This window comes from Amphiura filiformis, chromosome 4 (genome assembly GCF_039555335.1).
Source record: "Amphiura filiformis chromosome 4, Afil_fr2py, whole genome shotgun sequence".
NCBI classification, from domain to species: Eukaryota; Metazoa; Echinodermata; class Ophiuroidea; order Amphilepidida; family Amphiuridae; genus Amphiura; species Amphiura filiformis.
In genome coordinates, this window is record NC_092631.1 from 29609345 (window position 1) to 29625766 (window position 16422).

Below are 16422 nucleotides of genomic sequence, written 5' to 3' on the forward strand. Positions count from 1 at the left end.
ATCGCAACCAGGATCAGCTCCCGAGTTTCGATGCGGGTTACAACGAGACAATTAGCAGTAAGTTCCTTGTCCAGGGAATTTCAAGTTAACTGAATTTTTCCACGAGAACATACTAGGCAACGTCAGGGTTCGAACCCGCCACCTCTCGCAGGATTTTAACCTGCCACTTCTCGCACCATATTCGAACGCCTTAATGATTGAGCTAACTTGACTGATAAATGTGTTTTTGAATTAAATGAATGTGTCTTACTAAAAAGTGGAATGAGTGCAATATTTTTTCTTTCCGTTTCCTAGATCGCTTTGATGGATAGTATGGTGAAACACAGTACATCTGCTGTTGATGTAGCTACATGCTTTGGGCAGGTAATGTTTTAGGCTTGTAGACAAGATTGAAATTCATGGCCAGGTGTGGCCACTACTTGGCTATATACGTCTAGCCCTCTTCTTTTGTTCCATTATCTATTGTATTTCTTTTGTTCAAAGTCTGGTCAACTGTCGATTATATCAAGTAATGTGGACAGGTCAAGATAATCTGGACAGGTCAAGATAATCTTGGTCAGGTCAAGATAATCTTGGTCAGGTCAAGATAATCTTGGTCAGGTCAAGATAATCTTGGTCAGGTCAAGATAATCTTGGTCAGGTCAAGATAATCTTGGTCAGGTCAAGATAATCTTGGTCAGGTCAATAAATTTTGAACAAGAGAAGTACATGTTCATATTTAGAAACACTGGCCACATTATTTGACTTTTTGGACATTTCAACAAACTTAAAATGCATCTAAGTTTAATATATTTTACACGATCAGCATAAATTATTATGCAAGTTTATGCATATTATATTTCAATGAAGATGGTAAACAATACTTGTGTGTATTGAATGACACCAAGAACACCTTTATTGAATAATGCAAATTAGTTTGTATTATGTCTTAAAGCCTGTATAATTAGGACGAGGATGTCAATCTACCTTTGTCCCCCCTCTCCCAAATAACGCAGATTCCGACAAAGTAGGTAACAAAACAAGAGCCATGAGGTCTTACAAATTAAGTTCAACCAAGGATATTTTGCACCTAAAATGCAGTACATTACAGGCCACAAGACTAGATGTAGAAAAACTACAACAATCTGCGGCCTAACGCCAACCAAAAAGGTCGAGGAAGGTACCAAGGAATATGCGTTGATTTGGTTCAGTACATTTGTTCTATAAGTATATTAAAGATAAATATAAATTCTATGGTGTTAAATGAGTTACCGCCATGTCTAGGTAAAACACACCCACTTTGACCTTTGAACTATTTACATATTCATTATTAATATTACGAATATGTATAATCGAGTGGGACATGACCACAAGTGAATTGAATAGAATCTCCGGTTAAAATCAATGCTGTATTGATTTGATTAAATCACTTTCAATTGACACTAGATAAGACTCAGTAGACTCAAACGCAGGACACACGGGAAGAATATTACACTGTCTCGGTGTGTTTTATTTTTGGAAAACCCTAAACTTACACAAGATAATCATATCAGCTTTTCCAGTTTGTCTTTTGGAAAATGAATAAACCATAACAACAAATTCGTTTATTTTGGCTCACCGTCTATGTCAGATAAGCGGTTCAAAACAGACCATTACCATAGATAATCGGTGTCTTGTTGAGGTATGGTTAGCATGTTAGTCGCTCGGAAGGCTCGACCCCTTGAGGGTCTCGCCTTCGGCATGCTCACTCACCATACCTCAACAAGACACCGATTATCTATGGTAATGGTCTGTTTCTCACCCTTTATCTACTACTAAACTGCATCAGATTTTTTTAAGATGTGTATTATATAGTCTTGGTGGTGTAAAGGTTATCAAGCCCAGGTTATATTTCATCATGTTAGTTTTTCAGTCTAATGCAAATGTGGTTGTAACTGAGGTCTTATGCTGGTTTCATACTTTCCTGCCACTTGGCGCTTTGCCGCTATTAACAAATTTGCTTCACTGAGCAGTTGCACCAGAAACGCCAGCGGTGTCCATCAGCAAGGCAGATATCGATCACTCCACCGCTCGCTTAGCCCAAGCGAATTCAAGTCAACTCGGAGTGGTGCAGCTCTGACGTATGATAACAAAATACGATTTTAGAGCCGTGCAGACGTGCTGCTCTGCTTGCAGAAAAGTACAAACAGCATGAAGCGTCACACCGCTCAGCGGCAAGCGACAGAAAGTATGAAACTAGCCTTATTGTTGAGGTTTAATCCTACCCACATCTGTACTTATTCTCACTTGAGTGACCACATAAGTCTTTTCTTAGCAATATAAAATAGTAAGGCATGTGAATACATGGGTGGCCATATTGGTTCAATTTGTGTGACAACAATGAGAACCTATTTCTGAATACGGAGTCACAAGTTAAATTAACCATAAATGCATAAAGGAAAATCGGTACATATCACCTGTTTATCGGTTAAAACAATTTGAATTCAGATTTTTTAATCAGACCTGATTTACAAGACTATTATATGTAAAGATTGATGAAGAAGATAATGGGAGCTGATATTAAATTGTTTCAAGAAGATAAACAAGATTTAACTATTATGATAAAAGTTGCTAGGATTTTAAACAGGCTCAACCCCCAGGACACAGTTCTTTAATCTCAATATATGTATACATGCATAGAATGTCCTTTAAATATGAAGAGCTTATTTCCAAACTGTGTTAAGTCCACAAGATTCACTTTGAAGAAAATCAGGAATTTTCTTTATGGCAATGAAAAAAAGTTCGATTTCTATAAAATTACAGTGAAGTGAAGGTGACATATATAGGACCATAAAAATATGTTAAGTTAAAATCTAGAGACTTTTGATTTTTTTTAATGAATTAATTTGTTTTAAAAATAGCATGGACTTAACACGCTTTGACACAAAACGCAATTTCTGGCATGGACTTAACACATTTTGACACAAAACATAGCATCTGTAACACAGAACTAATCATATTTTTCTCAAATTAGTCTTAAAAGATAACAAATTTATTAAAAAACATATAAAATGTGATTCTCTCTACTATAAAACACAATTTTGCCACAAAACACCTTGCATCTCAAACCCCCTCCTGACAATTTTTTTACCAAAATTTGATGTTTAAAATAGTTCAAAATTCGAAACTGAGCACTTGCATTTCTCAGAATTGAATAAACATCATTTCACTGACAATAAGTGATGACCTGAAATATCCACTTGTTTTATCACATTATCATAATTTCCCCCTCCCCCATGCTGCACCCTAAGTTTTTTATACCTTTAACTTTAAATAATACCTTGGTTACTTGAATGGGTGACTCCATTTGAAATCAACACCTCCTATGTGAGAGATTAAGGTCATGTCTTCCTTATGGTGTGTATGGATTTCAACTGGAATAGGTAATTGTTGCAGCACTTTGAATAGAGAGAATACAATATGGTGTCACTCATGACAGAGTCATCCTCATTTAAATTAACTTCTGTCCTCCGTAAGGTACCATGGGGCAATTTGCAGGATAATACAATAAAACAGGTAATAGGTATGAATCGTTGTGGATTCGACCTAGAGGCCTGTCCCTCTGTCATCTAGGAATTGTCCCCCAACATGGCTGCCATTTCAAATGTTACACTGTTCCTGTTGGTTTATTGCAAAATATATTTGTACACAATTTTAGAACTAATAACTGATCAATGTTTGTGGGTTTTTTTTTCAGATCCGTGAGTTTTGGAAGCATCTCAACTGGCCTGATGTGGTTGGGTCGTATGTTTTTGTCGCCAAAGTGGCTGATGTGAGTAGTTTTCAAGAATATTATTGGGATGAGACAATGTGAAGAGCAACCTCATGGTACAAGCATGATTGATCATGTTAGGTTTTGTCACATGCTGCACTTCTTCAGGTTTGGTCACTGCATCTGCATTTGTTGCAATTTCAAAAGGCATGCAAAACTTCAAACTATTTACTGACTCCTATTATAATGAGATGGCCACAATGGTATTTCATCTTAGAAGAATGGAAGAGACTTGTTTATCACATTTTATTGTGTTTTTATATTTCTATAAACCAAACATTGTGAAGGATGTATTCAGGTCACCCAATTCTGCTAAAGTTAAGTTTTTGGATGTAAAATATGCAAATAATTAAGGTACAGTCTTTTATAAATATTTTGGAAATGTCAGAAATCTTTAACATAAAATTGATTCCAGTTGGTCAGCTAACCCATAATGTTACATTTCCTATTAATTTACCAGGATATGTGTCAAGGTGCCCGTGACTATGCAGACATCATCCATGACAAACTCAAGGAACATGGTTACTATGACGATGAGGGTCAATTTGATGTCACAGATCAGGTAAGTTTAAGGTGATCACTCACTTCTTATTTTATTTATCTATTTTCATTTATTTCACTTTGTCACTGGCAGAGATAGGTTTAAAAAATGATACATGATTATGTGACATTGATTTGCAGGAAAAATCTATGTAAATTTTCACTGTTACTCATTTGGCAAAACAGGGAACAGTACAAAATGTCAAATTTGAAGGGACATCAAACTAACTTAAACAATAAAAACAACATCTTTGACAGTTTTTGTGTCTCCTACAAAATGACAATACTCTCAAATTTGATATTTTGTTCTATTCCCTGTTTTACCAAATATGTAACAGTGAAAATTGACATCGTTCTTTTTTCCTGCCCAGCGTCGATGTTTTATATACCTCAAAATCAAAAAAATTAACATAAAAGGGAACATATTTAAACATCCAGTGAATGGCTGGAGTGAACAGGTGCATAGGTCCTCTAAGATGACCCCGCCAGCTGAAGGCAATGCACTCTCAGCAACAATTAGGCTATTCTAGGTGAAATCCATACACCTCTGGAAGACATGACCTTAATCTTCCAAACAGGGAGTGTGATTGTCAAATGGGGTTACCTGAATAAGTGACTCCATTTGAAATCTACACCTCCTTTGTTGGAGATTAAGATCATGTCTTCCATGGGTGGTTATAAATAGCCCACTGAATGCACATTTTAAGTACCGTTTTGGTTTAAATATCTCAAACTTTCTGAATGAACCCAAAATAGCTCTTCACTGTAGTTTTATGTTATTCATAAATAAGTTAGCTAATCCAACAAACTTCCTTCCTGCAGTGCTGCATATCCATCAACAACATACATGTAGAGCAAGTACGTCATTCCCTGGCCCCTATGCCAGAGTCCCTTCAGTTGTTGGCAGATCGTTGTTAATACAATTGATAAGGAGCATGGCATAACCGGTCAGCGGTGTTATAGGAGATCATGATGGCCAGCACTAATGAAAACATGCTGAATGTTATCAGTCGCAAAACTTTAAGCAAATATTCCAATAATCATTTCTTTCCATAGCTCTGCATAGCCATCAACAACATAGACCAAGTGTGGCATGCCCTAGCCCCCATGTCTAAATACTCAGGCTTCCAAAATATGTGAAACCATAGTGTTGTGGTGTTGTAAATGGTATATATGTATTGGTCCGAGTATAGTCCCACCCGTTTTTTAGGTGAAAATTTTTCAGAATTGGGGGTGGGATTATACTCAATTAAAAAAAAAAAAAAAAGTTTTGTATTTTTAATATGAAAATTGATAATTTGTATTTTTTTTTTTTTTTTTTACAATTTCTGGAATTTTTCAAAAATGGGAGGTGGGACTATACTCGAACATGGGACTATACTCAGACGAATACGGTACTAATCATATAAATATTTCTTCCATCCTACAGCTCTGCATAGCCATCAACAACATAGAGCAAGTGCGTCGTTCCCTAGCCCCTATGCCGGAGTCCCTCGGCTGGCAAATCATCGCTGATACAATGGAGAAGGAACACGGCATCCTAGCTGGTCAGCAGTGTCGTAATACCCTGGACACCATGATGGCTAGCGCAGATGAAGACATGCTCAATGTAATCAGTCATGTGGTGCAAAAGGTTGGAGAGAGGATGCAGCCGGATATTAGGAAATATATGAAGGTGATCGTTAAAGAGAAACGAAAGGCTGTGGAAGATGTGAGTATTACCTGTAATTAACATTGTTCGTTTTATGCAAATCCAAGAAAAATGAAGATGTTAAACTCACATTTTTAGTGACATTTCACTACTACACTAGTGGTTTCATCTGACAGCAACTCGTCATATCTGACTGCTTCCTTTTATAGGCAACTGGAACCGCTATAGAGGGCGTAATGAGTTGGTCAAAGTTGTTGTTGCGTGAGTAGGCCCCCTCGTCGTTGTTTAGAGTGTCTCATCACGCCCTCTATAGCGGTTCCTGTTGCCTATAAGTATAAAAGGAAGCAGTCGTATGTGATGAGTTGCCAGTCTGATGAAACCACTAGTGTAGTGGTGAAACGTCACTAAAAATGTGAGTTTAACATCTTTATTTTTCTTGGATTTGCATAAAACAAACAATGTTAACAGTTAAATCTAACAATCAAAATGAACTTGTTCAAAGATGTGAGTATTAATAGTTATTGGATGCAGTCATGTTATGGGAGTTACAATGCGTGATGTGTCATACTGGGTGAAGCCAAAGGCTGAACCCAGTATGGCACTGAGCGCATGTTAATTCGAATACCATGTGTCAACGCTGAATGCACCAACAAATTTATCATACCATAAAATTATTCTTAATATTTTTGAAATAATATTTTTAGACATTATGATCACAATTTACCCATGAAACAGCAATAGAATGATTGAAAAAATATTGTTAACTTAATCAAACAGTGTGTGAATGTTGCAGTTGTACATCCGTTTTAGAACTGAGAAAAGGTGTATTTGGCCTTGAGTCTTTATGGCTCGTGACTTATTAAAGGAACACTCCGGCAATCATAACATTCATGCCTTATATGTTATAAAATTAATTATCAAGCAAAAATCACATGGTTTTATATTAAAAAACTTATATTGACCATAAAAACGAATAAAAACAGTCCGCTCTCAACATGCGATATTCAAAATTCCTGTGTCAAAATTGTCTAAGTGCAATGACGTAATGGTTATTTGTGCTCAATTGTCGTCAGCCTTCATTGTATTACTGGGACGTCATTGCACTCTGTCAATTTTGGCGCCCAGGAATTTTTTGAATATCGCGTGTTGAGAGATGGATGTTTTTGTTCGTTTTTATGGTCACTACGAGTTTTTTTTACAAAAACCATAAGATTCGTACTTGATAATTATTTTTCTTACATAATAGGCATAATGTTGTGATTGCTGGAGACTACCTTTAATATTTCCAACCATCCCAACCTTGTGTCCTACTTTTTTCATGCAATGGAGTCGCCCAGTTTAGAAAATATGCGGTCATGACCTACTATGAATCCGTACTAGGTAGTGTGCACGTACAGTATGCACAATGGACATACAGTAAGCCAAAGAATTAAGGTACCAGTTATGTTCAACCCCTGTATATCCTAAACAAAGACAGATATATGTCATAATTGGAACCAGCAGCCAATAGCTGCATCTTTTAGCTCAAATTTAATATTTTTGCAAGAAATAAAGACATGACAATCCAAGAACACAAGGAAGATGCCAATTTAAAAGTTGCACTTTGCTTCATTACATACCCTATTGATTCGTACATAAAGCTATCGCGAACAAGAGAACTAACGACATGCTTCCATTGATTAGCACGTTAAAACTAGCACCCTGCTTTCATTGATTAGAACACTAAAGTGTTACTTTTGATTTTGTTTCTTCATTACGTTTTAGATCAGCGTTTCTTTAATTCTCAACCAATTTCGAACAAATAAGGTCTTAAATCAGAGCTAAAGAGAACAGCTATTGGCTGCTTGTTTTAATTTTAACATGTTTGTCTTTATTTAGGATATACAGGGGTGAACACAACTGGTACCTTAATTTTTTGGCTTACTGTAATAGCGACAATACAAGCAAGCCAGTACTATTGATGGTTTGTGTTCAAATTTACAACAGTTTATTATTTCTTGCACATCTTGGCTCACTCTAAAAGTACCCAATGAAATATTCCAACCAAACGTTTGACAATGTGACATTAACAGTGTCAGTATCTACTGTTTTTGTCATTTTATTTCTATTTATCATTGCAGGCAATAGAACCATTGATGGAGTACTTAGACACCAATCTAGAAACACTGCTCAAAGGACTCCTCAAATCCAACTTTGACAGGTAAACGTCTAATTTGAAATATTTTCACGATTTGAAAACTGCCGCCATTTTTGCAAAATTGATACATTTTCTAAAGGCGTATATAGGACACACACTCGCACTCCACATTCAAACCTCTGCAAGTGGGCCAGAGGTTCTCGACCTGATTAGATTTTATTAAATGCCTATATATGCTAATTAATTACCTGATTTGCATAATTTGAATGCATATTTTGTATCTTTTCTGCTTTCAGAATTCTTGATGATATTTACCATGTCTGTCTAGAAGAGTTGGAAGCGTTGGCTACAGATGAGGGCAAGGTGAGTATACAAATGCCGATCTAACATTGCATCTGATTGGTCAATTTCATGATATCTTCATTTTAATCACCAATCAGAATGGAGCTTTGGAAATAATTCATCCCAATTTTTTTGTATGGTGAAATTATTTTAACAATGTTGCTGATTGGTCCAATTGATAATGAAAACTTCTTTTTGGCCAATCAGCAGGTAGTTCTCATGGGGTTAACCGTGAATGGTGAACACATTCATGAATAACAGTAGACACATACACACAAAAACTATCAATAAATATCAAAACCCTTTGTAATTGCAATTGGGAGCTTCAGAGACTCAAAACCTTTATAAATCGGCTAAATTGAAAGGAAAATACATCAAACTACCGCAACCTGACTTTTGCAAAGTAGCCTCATTTTAGGCAAGTCGCGGCATGTTTGTAGTGGCAAGTGATCACCAAGTAGCCCAATTGTGCGTCTAATGCACGGCGTTGGTATCACTGCATGGAAAGAGTGTGCAACATGAGACCCCAGTGAATTGAGGATTCATCCAATAGTCTGCATATTGACCTTAGTGGATAACAATAATTGTGTTATATCAACCTTTATTCAGGAATGCAAAATACAAAATATAAGCAATGCAAGAATACAAGGAGGAACAAAAACCCAGGACAAAATCTGGACAAGATGCCCAAATTAATGCAGGGTGACATATTATACATAAGCAAAAATACACAAGAATATACAAACAAGCAGAACACACCAGGAATACCAAGCAGGACTGAAAGAACCCAACAAAATGGCAGGGCGGCGGGTGCGATCACAAACTGATGTGGGGCTGATCTTCTCAGAGCCCTAGGATGGCTCCTGCCTAGCATTTCAGATAATGTAACTAGACTGGAGTTCCTTCATGAATTTCTTGGATAGTTTGGATCTGCCTACAAAAGAAAATATCTTCACAATGTGTCCAACATTTTCCTGGGTAATGAGCCCACATGATCCGACTTCTAAACACGCCAAATCACAAGTAAACCCATTATCTGAAATGTCGGACACAAGGTCAAGGTATTTTGTTTGTTTTTGCTCATGGGCTTTAGATGTAGGTTTCAAATGGCTCAGTTAACTCAACAAGATGGATGGAATTTCCCAGCTTATTTTGGATGACAGGCCGGCTCCTGCCTAGCATTCCAGATCGTGTAACTATATACAGGAGGTCCATTTTGCTCAGTTCTTTCATGAATTTCTTGGACGGTTTGGCTCTGCCTACAAAAGAAAAAATAGCATTAAAGTAATGGTAATTGAAGCATGATTTAAAAAACTAAACCACAATTTCCAAATCAGTGCTTTTTCCATCCTTTTCTTTCAGAAACACTTAGAGAATCACATGTTCTTCATCAGACTTGAAGAAGCACTGTCGGTAAGTAGATCATAGTAAGATGGATTGTGGGTAAAGCATAAAAGCACATTTGTGATCAAGAGGAATGAGTCGGATGTCACTAATATTGTTTTTGAGATATTAACAAAAACAGTCTTCAAATTCTTTTGTTTTATATTGTTTTCAGCCATTAATAAGTTGCTCCTAACTTGGTAACCAGATGTCCGATTTTGATGGGGTTTGCATCAAAATGTAGCATTTGTAAACTGCCTGAAAATGATGTAAAAAACTTCTATTTGAAAATTGCTGACATGTGACTCATTCCTCTTGATCCTGTCTCATTTTTTCCAGATTTTTTTCAAGCTTTCGGTGACATTTTAGGAGCAGTTTAGCCTAAAAAATGGGGGGAGGGGAAATGCTGACTAACGGACTTTACTTGATAAGTCCGTCCGCCATAAACCTTTTTTTTTCTGTTGCCTGATACAATTTTTTATGCATTTGACACAGATTATTGCTGAGTTGTTCCACGGTGACGGTAAAGGTTTATCACTGGAGCAGATAGAATGCAACGAGTACAAGAATCTACTAGCGATATTAGAGAGGCATAGCTCATCAAGTAAGGAACTCATTGAAAACTACTACATTGCCAAATTCCAGCAACAGGTAAGAGTCTCCCATTCTGGTAAACCCATTATACTAGTGTTGGGCGAAACTTGATACTAAGATACCGCCAATACCAGTGAATCTACTCGTGATATTAGAGAGGCATATAGCTCATCAAGTAAAGAATAATTGAAAGAATAATTGAAAGCTTCTACATTGCCAAATTCCAACAGCAGGTACGTAAGAGTCTCCCATTAAACTAGTGTTGGGCAATGCTTGATACGCCAATACCAGTGAATCTACTAGCGATATTAGAGAGACATATAGCTCATCAGTAAGGAACTCATTGAAAACTTCTATACTGCCAAATTCCAACAACAGGTATGACCATAAGCACGCATACTTTTGCTATTCCAGTTTAAATCCATACTCCTCCTATTCTCCAACACAGGGAGTGTAGATTTCAAATGTAGTCGCCCATTCTGGTAACACCAGTTGAATTCACACTCCCTGTACTGTGTGGAAGATTAAAGCCATGTCCTCCATATATGGGTGTATGGATTTTAGTTGGAATAGCATGTTCCTGCTCTCCCAAGTCAAAACACAATATCTGCTTTGTTAAAGGCCTATTCAGCAATTTGTTCATTCAGAAAATCATCCAAATTCAGTTTTCCACATTAGTTAGAAGTATTAGATGTGCTAACATAGCCTGCGAGTTGCTAAGCCCGAAGGCCGTGCATTAAAGACAAGATAGGACACTTTACATGAAACTCTAATATCTTTTTTAAGCAGAGAAATTAGCTAGAGTTTCCAAACTCTTTAATCTCTCATAGCTAAATATTTGCCTTACACAGATAGAAGCACAGTATCTACAATTTGATTGAACAGATTCATCAGGATTGGTATAGTAAACTGGTTAACAAAGTTCTTTGTATCTGATCCAGAATGTTCACTTACTTGTGTACGTTTCAACAACACCTGTTGTCTTTATCAACACTTGATGGGTATTGACTGCTATTGGCAACCGATGCTAGAAGTAGTTCCAGCGTTGATCTTAGAGTTGCCAGTCTGTTTTCCTTCAAGGGATTTTCTTGATCCCCGAGTCGAGAATGATGCATTCCTGACTCAACAGGTGTTGTTGAAATGTACACAAGTAAGTGAACATTCTGGATCAGATACAAAGAACTTTGTTAACCAGTATCTGCAATTGTTGTTTACTTGACTTCGAGCAATATTTGTTCATTTTTGTATGTTTGTATATTTTCCCAGGAGGAGGATAAATCCTATGAGTGTGGTGTACTCAATGTGCAAGCATGCTTCAATACCAAATCAGAACTATTAGAAGTCTACATGCTGAATGCTGCTAATGTACTGCCTTTGGACAGCAGTGGTAAGCTTACTTACTAAACCTAAAGACTAATAGCATTTTATGGAAAATAAAAAAATCACACAGATTTTGAAAATGGAAATCTTAAATATATTGAAATAGTAGTAAATATAATAAAAGCAATGTTGTAGAAATATAAAAAACAAAACAATAAAGAATAAAACAAGTGCCATGTCTATTTACCTAAAACCTGATTTTATACAACAGACATGGTTGTTTACCTGCTAGAAGACCCATTAAAATATTTCTAACAGTATAGTAGTGTAGTGTATGATCATTTAAATTCTTGAAATAATTATTTTACAGGTTTTTAATGAAAATTGGACAAATGTAACACAGAATTTAACTTTAGTAAAATGGTAAACTTTGGTCTTTAATTTAAACCACTTGGCCATAATATTGAGCATCATTTTACATGTCTGTGGAACTGCTTGTTTAGGCCCTAGTAACTATGAGCAGCTTAATATGAGTGACTATAATAAACATTAGGTCCTGGGTTTGGGTCCTCCAGGAGGATCACTTTTCCTGTTTTTGTTGAAACCTATGAAATTAGTTAATTCCTGTCATTTATGCCACAATAAATGAATGTTCATAGTGACACTCACCAGTCCAAATGCACACAGAAAAGAGTATAATTTCAAATATTTCAGCTAGAAATACTTCAAAACCGTTTCCCGCCTCTTTTGAAACTAGCTCACTGAGGCATGACAGTTTAAGAGGCTTTTTGATGTCATTAAGCAGCTTGGTGAAAGGAAAATATAATGCAAATATTGTAATTGTGAATCTAACTTTTTAACAATTGAATGTAAAAATCATGACGTTTTGGACCAATGTTATATTTCATTATATCTTACTTAATCCAGGCACAAGTGACCCATTTGTTGAGATTGAGTTGCTGCCACCACACCTCTTCAAGAATCCCCAGACACAGAAAACTAAGGTGAAGGAGAAGACATTGCATCCATTATTTGATGAGACATTCAGATTGTAAGTTGACTATTGGTCTATTGTCTGTATGTACAACATGCACGTATATTTGGGGGGAGCTGTGGGGCATGAGCCCCCCTCCCCCTTGGATAAAGTAGGGTGAAGCAAAGAGGAAGGGCAGAAGAAGAAGGGGGCAAAAAGAATTTTATTACAGAAAAAGGGCAGAAAATTGTCAAAATTATACCATTTTTTTTTTTTTTTTTTTTTGCTCTTCACTTTTTCAAACCATCAATGGGTCAACCTTTTTGGGCTGTTGAAGGGGGCATCAAAATTCACCTTTTTCTCCATCCCCCGGATAGGAACAGCCTTTTGTATACTTCATCATCAAGATGGCAGCGCTGCTAATCTTGGTTATTACATACAGCTGATCGGTGTCAGGACGTTTCGCCCCACACCAGTACATACCACTACCAGTTCGCCCCAATACACGTACATACCACGACCAGTTCGCCCCAATACACGTACATACCATGACAAGTTCGCCCCAATTGACTCACTGTGTAAAAAAATAAACTGTAAAGTGCCGTGAATGCAGTGCATGCGGCCAATCAATACAACTTTCAGACATTTAAAAACTACAATGAGGAGATGGTTTTCCCATCTTTTATCAAGTTTAAACCAATTCAGAGAATACATTAAATCAACTATAGGGGTTCTAATGTCGGCATTGAGCAGAATTCTAGCAAGTCTATAATATTTGTGAAGTATCCAAGTCTATTGTTACCAAAAATAGGTATGTGTTGTTTGAATTGGCGAAATTAAAAATATCATTGCTGTCCTTGTCATCATGTCAGTTATTATTTTAACAACTTTGGATGAAAACTGAGTTTGTCTTATTTTTCAGAAAATTAATTTAGAGGATGTCGTTTGCATGATCAGGCTGCCACATAATACACTTGTCTAAATTAATAATTCTATTATTATTATTATTATTATTATTATTATTATTATTATTATTATTATCATTATTATTATTATTATTATTGTTATGTTTCTTTCTTTCATCTATCATGTGTATGAATATGTGTGCTCGTGTAGGCCTATATATATATATTATGAAAAATAACTAACTCAGAAAAAAATAGAAAATTGTTTTCAATAATTTAATTTATCATGTTTATAGGAGGCACAAATGTGATATTACACACAAACTAGAAGATAATAATGAGAGAAACAATAAGCACGAATGGAAAATGTCTATATGAAACAAGTAATATAGGATTAAGATGACTATTATATTGACCCGTTTAAGGACCAAGAATAGAGAAAATGTAGAAAATTAAAACCAGATCTTAAATCAAGGTGTATGGCCTTTTTTGCACTAACGGACGCGTCCATTACAACGGCCGGCGTTATGGGGTTTTGAGTAGGCTAACTTAGATACCTGCAGCTTATGTATTAGCGTAGGCTATGATATAAATCAATAAATATAGGCCGACATTTGTATTGACATCATCGAGTTAAAAATCCCGCCATAAAATTGTTGGCATATTGAGAGGATTAGGACACAGCGTAAGATGTGCCTTGGTGTTTAAATCAATCATAATTGGTCCGTGATTGACAGGCAAGTCGCAGAAATTAAGAACAAAATGAATCATGATAACTGTCAATTACAATTATCAAAATCATATGTAAGAATACATGTACATATAAATGTATTTGAAACATTATAAAAATTACAAAATTATATAATTAAAATAATAGAATTTCAATTAAAGATATATATAATAGGCCTAATAAGTTATTGTAGAGAGTTGTAACGCGTATGAGGATGAATAATTATCTGAGACTAATTTTTAAAAATTGTTATAAGATTTATATCTTTGATTATTTTAGAACATCACAGGTTAGAATGACCAGAAAAAAAAAAAAAAAAAGTTGTTACTATAAATAATATTTGGCAAAGAATAACCAAATTAATATTTGATCGAAATCGTACTGATACTGGGCATTAACCAGTTTTGCAAACAAAATCATTGTATTTTTTCTTCTTGGCGCACTGCCTCCCGATACACCTAAACACGGGCCCGTAATTCTCGGGTCTTAATCAAATAAATTGAGAGCATACTAGGCCTACTTGTCAAGCAATCGATCGTACATCAGTGTGTAAGGCACGCGGCCGCGGGCCCAGGGACTTGTCAAGCAAGGTACGCCTTCGTTCTGTTCTGGCACTTTTGCGTGCTTTGGTACCATTGATTGAACACATTCACACCCGGCGTTTTCGTGGAAGTGGCAGCAACCTATCCGCCGCTAACACCGCGCGGTGCAAAAAGGGGCGAAAGTCAGTGCACAGCAAAACAAAACATTTCAAAGCTGCTGCTGGCGTTTTTTTCTTCTCCGATTTAATATGTTTATAGGACTGCAAGTTTTGAAAGTTTTGAACATCTCAAACTTATTTTAACTGAGTTTGAGTCGGTAAAATAAAAATACACAAAACTCGCAAGAGTTTTTTGTTGTTTTTATTTTCTATGTTCTGTTTTGCCATATATTTATAAATTATTATAAATAAATCCAAGTAAGGTAAATCATCCACAGTAAAGTGCTCAACCAAGAAGGGAGCTGGAATACATTTAAAATAGACTTGGTGATTTATTAAAGCATTATTCTTAAAGCATCATTAATAATGTAATTCTTAAAGCATCATTAATAATATTAAAGCATTATTATTAAAGCATCATTAATAATGCTTTAATAAATCACCAAGTCTATTTTAAATGTATAAATTATTATATTTAGCTATTTGAGCCTACAATGATTTCCTTGACGGAACTGTTATGTTTGATCGTATTGATTCAGTGGCATTGGTCGCATGCACACAACGTTACACAGCGAGTCAATTGGGGCGAACTGGTCGTGGTATGTATTGGGTGAACCTTTTTGGGGCGAATGTGTTTCGGGGTGAGACGTCTCGCATTCAGCTGATCTGATCCCCTCAGGCCTAAGTTGAGTTGAGCTACTGCCATTGGGCTATTCCAGTTAAAATCCCGGTTATACTCGCACAAAAAAATTGAGAGCTACTGCACTATGGCCGAATGCTTCCTCACTGTATATTTGTTTGTTTTTTTAGCCTATGTATCTAATTTCTGAAATGTTCAAAATGTGATTGTTTATAGGCTGTTATCTGAACCCACTGTATACTTGCATGATCCCAATGGAGTTGACATTTTATTTATTGAAAACAAACATTGTGTTTTGTATAAAATTATAACTCTTGTGCTGTATAATTTTGTGTCAGGTTATTTGCATATTTGTATTTATATATGAATATAAATGACCTTATTTACATATTTGTTGTATTAGAAACCTTTATATTATGTATTTTATTGCATATACAGTGCCATAACAGAGGAATTCTGCAAGATGAGAGGTGCATGCCTTCATTTCACCCTCTATGACCACGACACGTTTACAGCCAATGACATCGGTGGCGAGGCGTTTGTACTCCTGCAGGACATCACTGGGGTGGATATGTACTTTGATAAGGGTTTGGGTAGTGTGGAGCCAATGCCATTATGCATAAGATTACCAGAAAAAGAAGGTATGTAACTAGCGGTGGTCAAAGAAGATCTTGTACCCTTCCCAGAATCCTTTGCAACATTATGCATCATCTCATT

General features: G+C 36.1%; 1 protein-coding gene across 6 annotated transcripts in view; it reads left to right on the top strand.

The window, feature by feature from the left end:
* The window catches only part of LOC140150778 (protein unc-13 homolog D-like), a 106862-nt gene that overhangs the window by 83309 nt on the left and 7131 nt on the right, over positions 1 to 16422 (top strand). For all 6 annotated transcript variants that reach the window (XM_072172891.1, XM_072172892.1, XM_072172894.1 and 3 more), the window contains exons 19-29: positions 295 to 363; positions 3716 to 3790; positions 4251 to 4352; positions 5760 to 6041; positions 8102 to 8181; positions 8415 to 8481; positions 9823 to 9873; positions 10339 to 10494; positions 11704 to 11824; positions 12685 to 12808; positions 16144 to 16346. In XM_072172891.1, coding sequence (XP_072028992.1) covers positions 295 to 363; positions 3716 to 3790; positions 4251 to 4352; positions 5760 to 6041; positions 8102 to 8181; positions 8415 to 8481; positions 9823 to 9873; positions 10339 to 10494; positions 11704 to 11824; positions 12685 to 12808; positions 16144 to 16346 — 1330 coding nt within the window. The remainder of the gene's footprint in view (positions 1 to 294; positions 364 to 3715; positions 3791 to 4250; positions 4353 to 5759; positions 6042 to 8101; positions 8182 to 8414; positions 8482 to 9822; positions 9874 to 10338; positions 10495 to 11703; positions 11825 to 12684; positions 12809 to 16143; positions 16347 to 16422) is intronic.